The sequence below is a fragment of the Coptis chinensis genome, chromosome 8, assembly GCF_015680905.1.
Source record: "Coptis chinensis isolate HL-2020 chromosome 8, ASM1568090v1, whole genome shotgun sequence".
Classification (NCBI taxonomy): Eukaryota; Viridiplantae; Streptophyta; class Magnoliopsida; order Ranunculales; family Ranunculaceae; genus Coptis; species Coptis chinensis.
In genome coordinates this window covers 23,263,499-23,275,762 of record NC_141463.1, presented here as the reverse complement: position 1 = coordinate 23,275,762, position 12,264 = coordinate 23,263,499, and the positions used below count along the sequence as shown (strand labels likewise).

The 12,264-nt window shown below is 45.7% G+C and overlaps 1 protein-coding gene and 1 pseudogene across 1 annotated transcript; both read right to left on the bottom strand.

Annotated features, from left to right (window-relative positions):
* Positions 1–161: 161 nt before the first annotated feature.
* LOC147480628 (ATP-dependent RNA helicase DEAH13 pseudogene) lies at positions 162–1,322 on the bottom strand (annotated as a pseudogene).
* Positions 1,323–1,453: 131 nt separating this feature from the next.
* Positions 1,454–11,550, bottom strand: LOC147480627 (proteasome subunit alpha type-2-B-like). Its single transcript, XM_086578704.1, has 6 exons — positions 11,477–11,550; positions 3,308–3,440; positions 2,419–2,504; positions 2,233–2,295; positions 1,844–1,909; positions 1,454–1,734 (listed from the first exon to the last, which is right to left on the bottom strand). Exons 1-6 carry the CDS (start codon positions 11,548–11,550, stop codon positions 1,686–1,688), a joined length of 471 nt encoding a protein of 156 aa, XP_086434830.1. The 3' UTR covers positions 1,454–1,685.
* Positions 11,551–12,264: the final 714 nt, after the last annotated feature.

Here is a 12,264-nt window from a genome sequence, read left to right as displayed (position 1 = left end):
ATGCATCTTTCTATTTAGGAGAACCAACAAATTCATAGCTATCTCTTTTTCATCTTTTTCTGCTTTACATTTTTGGGATATAGTTCTTGGGGGTCCAACAGAACTTCACGATGCATCTGCATCCAAAGCTCTTCAAAACGATTACGAAATCTCTCCTGAAATCAATCTAAAATCTCTGACTGCAATACATTGGGATTGTCATTCCATGTCTCTTTTAACATGGTAGGACTATCAATTTTCTTTGACCTGCCCCATAATTTATTTAGAAGATTACCAACCCGCTGCTGATCCAATGACTCTGCCCTCAAAATGCTAGCTGGCGGCGCTGCCAAGAACTGTTGGACAGATCTTAAGCATGGTAATATCTGGCCTTCTAGCAAAGCACAAGCAAATGCAGCCACTCTTTGATGATCATCACTCTTGATTGGCGTAGTATGCAATGGGAGCTCATCCTTAAGTTGGGTGAACGTGCATAAAGATCCCGAATATTTGACAAGCCAATCTGCTTTCACACTTGTTACTCCATGCATATACGGTCGTTTTGTCTGCAGTAGTTCACTGTAAACCAAGAACTCAGGAGATGATCGAGCTACGGATGACCAACGGTGAAGGAAAACAGTTTCTTTAACCATACAATCTTGATAATGAACCGCATTAGCCTTTCTATCTCCACCAGTCGACCCTGAAACTACTCGATCACGCCTGGCCACCCTATCAGCCCAGCTAGCACAAATAGCTTGCCCCAACAGTTCCTCCTCATACATTGAGAGAGGATGCTTATCAGAAGAAACTCTCCAAGCCTGTTCTACATCCTCAAGGGTTCCATGAGTCCATAAAAACTCTTGATGTGTAGATTTCTGATGAAACACTAGTCTAAGTAGCTGCTTCCTGAGTTTGGACATTTCCTCCATGGTCTTGAAGAATAGTGCATTCTCGTTGCAGAACTCCACAGGGCTCTCTGCAAGCTCAAACAATTGCAAAGCGTAAGCCATGCTCAAAGCGTCACTGCTCGGATTACAAAATTTGCCCCTGGCAACTTTGGCCACTTCTTTCAGTTTCTTCTGCTTCAGTTTTGCTTGCTGGTCTGGCCTTTTTTGGGTACCTGATGTACCAGAATTTTCATTTTGTTGTAGATCATTTTTATCACCACAGCTTGCCCCAGATTGCATTATAAATGGATTTGACAAGCTCAAAGCTGCAGCAGCAGCAACTGCGTATCCAAAAACTAAATTTACTTTCGCATAACCTTGCAAATTCGCCAAAATTTGTATTACAGTCAGGAGCATCTTGGAGTGACGAGGACTCATGGGATACTGTGCCATGGCCTTTCCAAAGAGCGAAAGTCTTCCAAAGTTATCAAGCGCTTCAAGAGCTTTTAAGCAGCGTTCAGCTTCCAACAAAGCAGCAGCCTCAGGACGAGACCAGTCAGTAATGACACCGAACAATTTGCACGAGTTGGAATCAATGTTTTAAATTTTAAACTACAAACGGATTTCAGATTCAAAATTACACGGAAGGTATTTATCAAGTACAGCTGGGAGCAAAAGAAAAGAAAAAGATGTTACACTATCACAATTTCCAGTGAATAGTTCAATATTACGAAGAGTTATTGCGTCCACAAAAGAGCTTAATCTGACAACTTGTCCATATCAGACCATATGAAGCTCCCATTTCTAGAATAAGAACTACTCCACTTCAGCCAAGTAATCATCAATTTCCGCTGGTGTCAATACTCTGCAACAAAACAAGATGTAAAACGTCCTACTACTGACAGTTGAGTATGTTTAATGGAATGCAAGTAAAACATCAGACAAATATATTTCAGAGACCAAAAGAAGCTCACCTGAAAGTTTTGTCGTTGCCAATTATTCCGATTTCAATGTTTTTGCTTGATATCTGCCCTTCAAAGCTACAAATATGTAACAAGAAATGAAACATTTATATAAGAATAATCTTAAGAATAAGGAAAACTATAATTAAGTAACCAAGTAGAGGCACACACATCCATTTTCTAGACTTGGCAAAAACAACTGTAATTTAATTTATAATAAAACGTCTTAAAAAAAAAAAAAAAAAAAAAAAAAAAAGAGAATTCATCTAGAGAAAAAGGATTTCAGGGGAAAATGTGAAAAAGCACATCTAGAGAAAAAGGATTTCAAGGTTGTTCTAAAAAGGAGACCAACAGCCCCTTCCTTGACAAATAATTGCGGAAGGTGGGATGTAAACAATTACCCTTCTTTGAGTGTCAAAATAGCTGTGTGGACAGCATCATCAAGCTCCATATCGTCCGTATACCTACAATATTAGGAATTTAAAGAAAAGTTAATCTCTTCTTACATATGTAAGAGAACTGATGAAGCTGTAGAATATAAATTACAAACAATAGCAAATAAAAACCCAGGAACAGAAACTATATACCTTTTCTCCAGAAATGTCTTTGCGTTAGAGACATTTTTCCCCATTGCTGATGCTCTCCATGAGAAGTACGGCCCAGATGGGTCCACTTACAGAATAGTGAAAAAAGTGAGAATTATCAATTACCGAGACAAGTGAAACAGTAATATAATATGAAGTTATTGCGAAGACGGTTGAGAATCTGCAAGTGACATATCAAACTTCAAATTAACCAATGTTAAAAAGAAAGAATATGTAATTGGGACCAGGTACAATGTTGTGGACCGCAAGGGTAGTACTGCTAAGTAACACGGACACTTCATACTGTATTCTCAAAAAAGTTCATGAACTCGTGTCTGACACACTATACATACGATTTCAAACGAGGTTTTCTTTAAAACCCCACTAAGAACCAAATCTCTTAAAATAGTCATAACTACATGATATCCCGCTTGCATTGTATTTAATTTGTAAGGAGGCACTTTTTAAGGTCTTGAGCCCCCGACTTAGGTGTGTTCTACTTCATATAGGTTACTCTGTCCGACACTCCGTATCCAGGTTGGACACTGATACACGGGTCCGTGCCAATGTAACTTGGAAAAGAAGCATTAATAATATGCTGCTGGTAATATTGTCTATCACCACCAAGCACCGTGACAGAGTTCAAAGGTACTGGTACCTTGGATTGATTTTCAAGAGTTTATCATTAGATTAAACTGGAATATGAAAATAAATGAACATTCCTAATAAACAGTCTAATTACAAAAAAATATTAAAAAAACAGACAAACAAACATTAATGATTACCCATTCCCTAAAGTAATCTAAACACATTAACCATTCCCTGTTAATCCAGTAAAACAAGGCTTTTACTAGTCAGCAGACAATAATATGGGGGAAAAAACATCTGAAACCTGATACAATTGAGGACCATTATCATCAAACCCAGCAACCAACAGAGAAACTCCAAAAGGCCTTACTCCTCTGCAAGAGAAAAGAACACGATTATGTTTCACCTCAGTACATTCCCATGATTCAAACCATGGTCTAAATGCTCACATCAGGCTGAACTAATAGAGGAAAAATAGAAATGGAAATAAAGGAAAGGGCCAAGGACAAGGAAGGCATACACGATAGTTTAAGGACATGTATGCTGGTCTAAGATCCATAGCACCAAATTGTTGGAGTTATCCCTCACATGAGGAGAGAAAACAGAGAGCGAGAGAAACGGGCGAATTCGGCGGAAATGTCGAACGCCCAAGGCCGGATGAAGGCGCGACTTCGGCCGAGTTCCAAGAAGATATAGAGCCAGCGGCCAAGAAGCGCGACCAGCTCCAAATTCATCGTTTTAGGCAATATATAGTTTTATTGCACTCTTTATTATTGGCAATTCCGCTTCCTTTGGATCAATGCAATAATATTGTGTGAAATTAATGTAAATCACAAGTAATCGGACGATCACATAACCTCTTAGTGTAGAGAACTTTGATTGTACTAATTTGAGTGGATGTTTGGTGGATTTAAAGAAAAAATTACAAGAGTTAACAAAAATTATATAATTAATTATACAATATATAATGTCCATAGTTCATACTATATGTAGGGGAGCGATATCCTCATAGGGCATCGCACTCGCGAGGAGCATAAGCGAACTGAAGATATCGACCTCCAAGACGGACTGAGAACAAATTTAGCTAGCGGACACGCAGCGCAAAGATAGATGAATCCAAGGCGACCTCAAGACCGACTGCGAAAGCAAAACGAGTAGGTGGTGCGAACGAAGATATCTCAAGATTTAACACTTCGCCAAATACGTAACGCTGGATAGAAACACGCCCCACCGGGGTAATGATTGCCAAAATCTAAGTGGTAATCTCAACACCGGAAATAGGGACTACCGCATCTACCCCCAATCATAACAGATCCAATTCAACACTCATCCGCGATCTCCACCCTACATTTGTACAAAAGAATACACGGTCGGAAGGATCTCCTCTCAAAACTCTATAAATACCACCTCCACTGGAACTACGCCGACCTCGATTCTTCTCTCCCCCCCGTGCTAGAAAAACGAGAAGATATCGTGAGGCGCTTCGCACAAATAATTCTGGTCACACATCAAAATCCTAACCCTTCCCGCCCTTCCTAGTTGTAATTAGGAGAAGACCAAAACGCCCTTTACATTGGCGCCACCCCGTGGTTTCGACATCGAGAGCCACTTGAGATCATCTCTAATTCTCCGACCCACGGCATGGTTAGCATAGAAGCTCAAGTTCGTAACCTTGCTCACCAAATGACTAACGAATGAGAGCATTTCCTTGCTCGGGAGGAAAATGCTACCTTACGTGCTCGTGGATAGTTACCAAAGAATGTAGAAGTCGCCAACGGAGCCGAACACAAAGATCAATGACGTTAATCGCCAGCCTTTAACGAAGTTGTCCCAAAGGATTGGCTGGACCTCGCGAAGAAGGACTCGACCGCATTTGTACACAAGATGCTTAAGACGATCGCGATCTCCGCTTCACCGCAGAGGTCCTCAAAGAAATCCTCTCCACACGACTTTATCCAAACCACGCTTTCCCATGCACGACGGCAAAGACCGGCCGGTCGCATGTGGCTCGCTATATTCAAAGTCCGGCACTTTACGTACCACCCGAAGTTCGATTATCTCCACCGCAGATTATTTCCAAACAATTTCAAGGATGGCGCCTCGATTGGTTCTTTTCATCGAGTCCGATTCTATCAACACCTTCGAAAGCAAATTTTATCGATTTGTTCGCCACCAAGACGCATAATAACAGCGGAAGAAGGCGATCTTGATTCTCTGTTTCAATTATCATTTAAGGAGGGCTAAACTATTCGAGAATTCCTAGGACGGTTCAAGGCCAATCTGGCATTGCATGGAAAAGTGGCTTGAAAGAATCTTTCGCCACAATCGCCTTTTCTAATGCTTGCCGAAAAGCGAAATAGTGACCTCGCTTAGGTCAGCCGATGAAGGAACGCCTCGAGACATCGTCCGAAGCTCTACGCCAGCGTACGACAAGTACATCAAGTTGCGAGAAACCTTAAAACTCCATGGTTTAGCGAGAGCCACGAGGGTCGCCGGTCTCTGATCGTTCCCCACGGCAAGAAGCGCCAGTCGCTTGCACCAAAGACAAAGCGTCGTGCCGGACGATAACAGCAGAGAGTTTATCGTCTCACTCGCCCCCGACCACATACCGATAAGATAAGATCAAAGCTTCATTTTTCCTACTAAAACATCAGGCAGCCCGCAGATCGACCTGGCAAGCCTTTTTGTGCATTTCATAAAGCAAAGTGCCATGAAACTGATGCATGCTGGGGGCTCAAGCATTATCTCCAAGACCTGGTGGAAGCTGGTTATATCAAACATTACACTAGCATTCCTGATGGCGACCTGCGTCACAAGTTGATGGCTCGTCGTGTACGTAGTCGATCTCCACCTCCCCGTCACCACCACGGGGTACAGGCTCGTCCTCACAGTAGAGGACGCTCCCGTGATCGTTCTCGTCACGAGAGAAGGCAACACTCGTCCGATCGTGACAATGCTCGCACTATTCATGTGATTACCTTTCCGGACGATTCTCGCGGACCTCTTCCCGGAGAAAAGACGCCGGGTTGGCGCCTTCAGAAGTCTATCATTTTACTTCACAGTAAAATTTCCCTGCGTGGTTCAGTCGCAGCAGCAGCGATATCACTTTTCACAGGCCCGACTTAAGTAAAGTCCGCCTCCTCATAATGACGATTGGTCGCTTCATGTCAAAATCAGCGCCGATCGATCAAAGCTGCCCCGACGACCACGGCAGTTCGTGACATCTTATTTTACCACACCATGCAAGAGATGAACCTCCCCAAGTCCGTTCTCATTGATCCAATCGCCCCTTTTTACGGGTTCAATGGCTCCAGAGTCGAATTCCATTGGTGACATTATCTTACCAAGATCGGTGGGATCTCGAGGGATAAGATTACCCGTAATACTTCGGTTTCGCTCTCGACAAAGAAGTCGCCATACAATGCCATCCTCGGACGACGCCGGATTCATCGATGCAGTCGCATTCCATCTACTTTTACATCAAGTTCTCCGCTTCCCAGACCTCGAGGCATGATGGAGCTTCAAGCAATCAACTTGAAGCGCACCATTGTAACCAGTCAAATCAACAGATGCGACCGCCGGAATTGCTTCCCACCATACAGATCCCTCCAACACACAATGGCACGCGACTTAGTCGCGAAGTCCAACCTCAACCGCCAAGCGTAACGCTGGGGCTCTTACAAGCGTTTCTCTCCATGCCGATACCCGCGACTCGCTCCCCGAAGTCCTCGAGACGCCAACAGCACTTCTAGCATCGAACCAACGCCGCATCTTTGTCGTCAAGCATACCTTTGTCGCTTAAAGTTTCGTAGATCGCCCCAGCCATATCAAGCCGCCACAATTGTCCGCCGCAGCCGCCCATCAATCGTAGCTGCGGCCGGGGCCCCCCCAGTCGTGGATACCCCCGGCAATTAAGCCGGTAAAGGTCGCTTCCACATTCAAATACCCGGTCAGTCCCACCGTGTTCAGATCTCCTCCGATAGCGAAGTCGCTAAGCAAAATTGCTTCGCCATCACCGTAAAAAGCTCCAAATGCGTAAAAAAGAAAGAGTGAATCTTGGCACCGAAGACGACCCCAAGTTTGTGTATGTAGGGGCTAACCTCGACCCCACACTCGATCACAACTTGTAAATTTCTTTATCTATGAATAAAGATGTTTTGCTTGGTCGTGATATCGATGTGCCGAATCGATCCTAACCTCGCTTGCCACAAATTAAATGTGAACCCCAATGCTAGACCAACCGACAAACGACTTCGCCGACTATCCCCGCTTTCAAAAAGCCATCAATGACGAGGTCGAAAAACTCAAGCAAGTCGGTTTCATCGTAAAGGTAGACTACCCCGAAAGTGGATTGCCAATATTGTCGCCGCCCCCAAAAAGAATGGCACGTCATTAAACTTATCGCCGATTTCACAAATGTCAACCGTGCCACTTAAAGATAGCTTTCCCTTGCCTCGAATTGACCAACTGGTCGAACCAAACTGGTGGTCATGAACTCCTCTCCTTTATGGATGCGAAAAGGGGTACAACCAAATCCCACTCGCCGAGGAAGATCAAGAGAAGACTTCGTTCATCACGGAACAAGGGATCTATTGTTACAACGTCCTCCCGTTCGGTCTGAAGAACGCTGGAGCGACATACCAACGCCTGGTCACGGACATGTTCCAAGACATGTTAGGCGACACCATGGAGGTCTACATTGACGACATGGTGGTCAAAAGCAAAAAAGCGGGTGATCACCTCACCCACCTCGAACAAGCGTTCTCCGCACTACGCCAGACGGGCATGAAGTCAACCCAGAAAAATGCCTCTTTGGGGCGCCCTCCTCGCAAGTTTTAGGGTATCAAAGTCGCAAATGGGGATCGAGGCAAATCGACCAGATCCGAAGCGTTCTTAGATATGCCCGATCCACGACAAAGAAACAAATACAAAATTGTCGAATGAATGGTCGCGCGCCAACCGATTCATATCAAGGGCCTCGATAAGTGTAGACCGTTCCTTCAAATCCTCAAAAAAGGCGAGCCGCTCTCATGGAGCGATCAATGTCATCATGCATTCGCTACTCTCAAAGAGTATCTCACCACGCCCCGCCTTAGCCAAACCAAATATGGAGAGACACCGGGCTTTATCCGTCAGATCCGATTTCGCCATCATCGCCTCTTTTAAAGAGGAGAACAATTCAGAGAAGCCGATCTACTTCACGAGTAAGACACTCACGCCAAATTAAAAAGAATTACTCCTTCCGAACGAGCCGCTTTCGCTTTGTTGATTCCGCGACGGAAATTCAGACCGCACTTTCAAGCACATCAAATCAAAGTTCTCACCGACCTTCCATTGAAGAAAGTCCTTCATAAAGAAAACAAGACTACTCGAATGGCGGTTTGGGCGAAAGAACTCGGAGAACACCACATAGAGTTCGCCCCCGCGACTTCTCGAAAAGGTCGTCGCCGCTGATTTCCTCAGATTTCCCACCGAGGACCCCAACCGGGAACAAGAAACCGAAGCTCCCAAACACGCAAACGCCGAAATAAATCGCCATGGTCTCTTTTTGGGATGGTTCGAGTAACCTCGGTGGAAGCGGTATCGAGTCGCCTTAGTTTCCCGACGGAAATATGATTGAAAAGTCACCAAGATTGACTTTGCCACTTCCAACAATGAAGCCGGAGTACTGGCACTAATTAGGGACTAAGGATGGCGCCGCACGGTTCTGTGTCGAAGAGCTCCAAGTCTTTAGTGACTCGCGAATCGGTCGCTCGCCAAGTTGCAAAAGAGTACACTACCCACGGCGGTAATCTTTCCAAGTATCTTCGTGTCGCTCATCGCTTATTGCCTTCCTTTAAGCGGTACATATATATCATTTCTTGCGTGAGGAGAACCGCCACGCAGATAGTTTAGCTTATTTGGCTACCCGCACCCGAAATTCCTCCCCGACAAGTTCTCATTGAGGTAGTCGATCGACCGCATACCAAGTCGACCACACCTTGATGATAAGCCTACCCATTTCCTCTCCGCCGGTTGAGCCAAACATGGATGCAGCCCATCATCGATTATATCCAAAGACTTTAACACTCCCCCGGAGGCGCACCAAGGCCCGGCCGGCAGTCTCTTATCAAGCTCGGCGCTATTGTTTAGTCCAAAACAAGTTATTCAGAAATCCGCCGGTGGCCCACACCTACGATGCATTACCCCGCAATCGTGGTCAATTAATTTTTGCAGAAATCCACGGCGGAGAATGTGGAAATCACGCCGGGCGTCGCCATTAGCTCACAAGGCCATCTCTCAAGGATATTTCGCCCCGATGCGGATCGATGCTAAAGCATACGCCCTCAAATGTCTCAAATGCCAAACGCTCGCCACAATATCATCCAACCTCGCCGCTAACGACAAGATAGCGAGCCCGTGGCCATTTCACATGTGGGGCATGGACATTATGGGACCATTCATCCCACAGAAGAGTACTGGCTTCCGCTTTGTCCTAGCTGCCACCGACTACTTCACCAAGTGGGTCGAGGCCATTCCCTCAAGACACGCCAAAGAGTCCCATGTCCGCAACTTCATCCGACTCACATTATCACCAGATTTGGGTTACCACATACACTGGTAATGGACAATGGGCCTCAATTCAAAGGCCGAACACTCAAAGAGTTCCTAGCCAAGTGGAAGATCATTCATGCGTTCTCTACTCCGCAAAGACGCGCTTCGAGTAATGGTCAAGGTAGCCCGAACAAAGCAATCTTGGAAAATTTGAAGAAAAAGATTGAAAAGAATAAGAGCCAATGGCCAAATCAGTTGAAAACATTCTATGGGCTCACCGCGACAACAACCGCCCCAAGATCGGGCGAAGTCGCCATTCTCCTTATGTTATGGCACGTAGCCGTAATTCCCAATCGAATCGACCGCCACTACAACTCGATCGAAACTTGTCGAAGTCGGGGCATAACGACTCGTTTATCATCGAGACGCCGACCGCTAGAAGAAAAGCGGGCTTAGCCGCCGCCGAGTCGCCTCTTATCGCCAAACTCAAGAACTCCTACAACAAGCGAAGTTCATCCTAGGTCTTTTCAACCCGGGCGACCTAGTGCTCAAAAAGACGCAGATCGACTCCAAGTTAGCACCCACATGGGAAGGCCCCTACATCGTAAGAACGCCGGGTCGGCAATGGAGCATACCGATAACGAACCCAAAGAGGGCAAGATGTTGCCTCGACCTTTGGAATACTTATCTACTGAAAAAATTTTACCAATAGCGTCCTCCATGTTGTATACATTTTGGTTCACATTAATGTCAAACACGTTTCATGTGATATTTATTACAAGTTACTATCTTTATTTGTATTGGCAAGTCATCCCGTTTACACCGCATCGCCGCTCAACATGTTTTACTTGGCTCGCCACCCTCAGTCAGCAGCATACTCTCGCCTGCGAGAACGCTCTCCGCGAGCACACAGCTCTCTGGAGCTCACTGGCTACATAGCCTCTCCAATTCTTGTTACGTCGAGGACCTATATTTCTAGGATCGACTAAAACGAGAACGCCTCACGAAAGCGCACATTCCTCGAGAGCTCACGTGCTACATAGCCTCTCCAATTCTTGTAACGCCGAGGACCTATATTTCTAGGATCGACTACACGAGAACGCTTCCGCATGAAAGCACACCGGCTCTCTCGAGCTCACCGCTACATAGCCTCTCCAATTCTTGTAACGCCGAGGACCTATATTTCTAGGATCGACTAAAACGAAACGCCTCCACCGAAAGCGCATGCTCTCGAGCTCACAGCTACATAGCCTCTCCAATTCTTGTAACGCCGAGGACCTATATTTCTAGGATCGACTAAAACGAGAACGCCTCTCGGTAATGAAAGCGCATCCTCGAGCTCACACAGCTACATAGCCTCTCCAATTCTTGTAACGCCGAGGACCTATATTTCTAGGATCGACTACACGAGAACGCTTCTCCGCGAGCATCCAAATATTCTGAGCTCACCGGCTACATAGCCTCTCCAATTCTTGTAACGTCGAGGACCTATATTTCTAGGATCGACTAAAACGAAACGCTCTCCATGAACAAACACTTTCATATCGCAGTTACACGCATCATACACGAACACATAACATGCATGAAAACACAAGCAATAACAATCTTCGATCAAGCATTGCAATAGATATGCCCACCGATCCGGCTGGGATTACCCGTAAAATCCAGATCGGCGCCCGATGCAAAATAAACAAAGTATAGAACCGCCACTTTCGTGGAAAACCCGGTTCTCGAACAAAAAATAACCGCCGGGCAAGCCCGAAAACACAAAACACCTATTGTTTGCTCCCGTGATAAGAGAGAGGAATGTAGACTATATTCACAACTTACGATCGACAGAGTCGATGATGATCACCTTATCAATTTTCGGTAATGACATGCTTGTCTTCCGGTCTGCGCTTAGTCGGCAAAGATGTCGAAATGACCTCGCCGGTCATACTTTTCGTCCAGAGCGGCATAGGCGATATACAGCTTCAAGATATCGCTTCTTCTTCTTTCACCACCTTCCGACATTTCTTCGCGATAAGCCGCCACAACCGCCAAATTTTTCAAACATCCCACATCCGACACACCGATAAATCTCAAAGATTCACGTTTCTCGTACTTGGTGGACATATCATCCAGTTTCTTCTTGTCCACCCCCACGCAGCTTCGCATCAACCCCAACTCCGCACGGGTTACCACTAGTCTCGAACGCCGCGACAAAGATCTTTCAAATTTTATCATACCCCTCAAGAAAACCGCATGAACATAGTTAGAACACCGACTCCACCGAAGTCGGTACAACAAATTTTTAAGCTATCAAGAACTCACCAAACAAGCGGCCATATCCATCGTCCCCAGTAGTGTCCCCATGTCCTCGTCCTCAACTTCTGCTTTATCTCCATCTAGCACAATCCCCTTCAGAACGCTGGTCGCTATGGGGGCCGAGTGAAAGCTACAGTCCGAGCGTTTCACCATCCGCTTCTTCCCCGTCTTTCCCAGGTAGTAGAATTCGCTCCCCACATCCTTACATGGTGGGGCGAACTCACCTGTGAATCGGGCGACCTTTGCCCCAAATTCGTTGCTTCGAAAGGCGACCAAATATCATACACTCGGTAGGCGACTAATACAATGCCGCCAGCAGGGCGACTATCCCTCCTCGGTCGCTTATGACCCTTCGGTCCTCCATCAGCAACCTTTCTCTTCCCCCGATCGCCATGAACATGAGGCTCAAACTCCATTTCC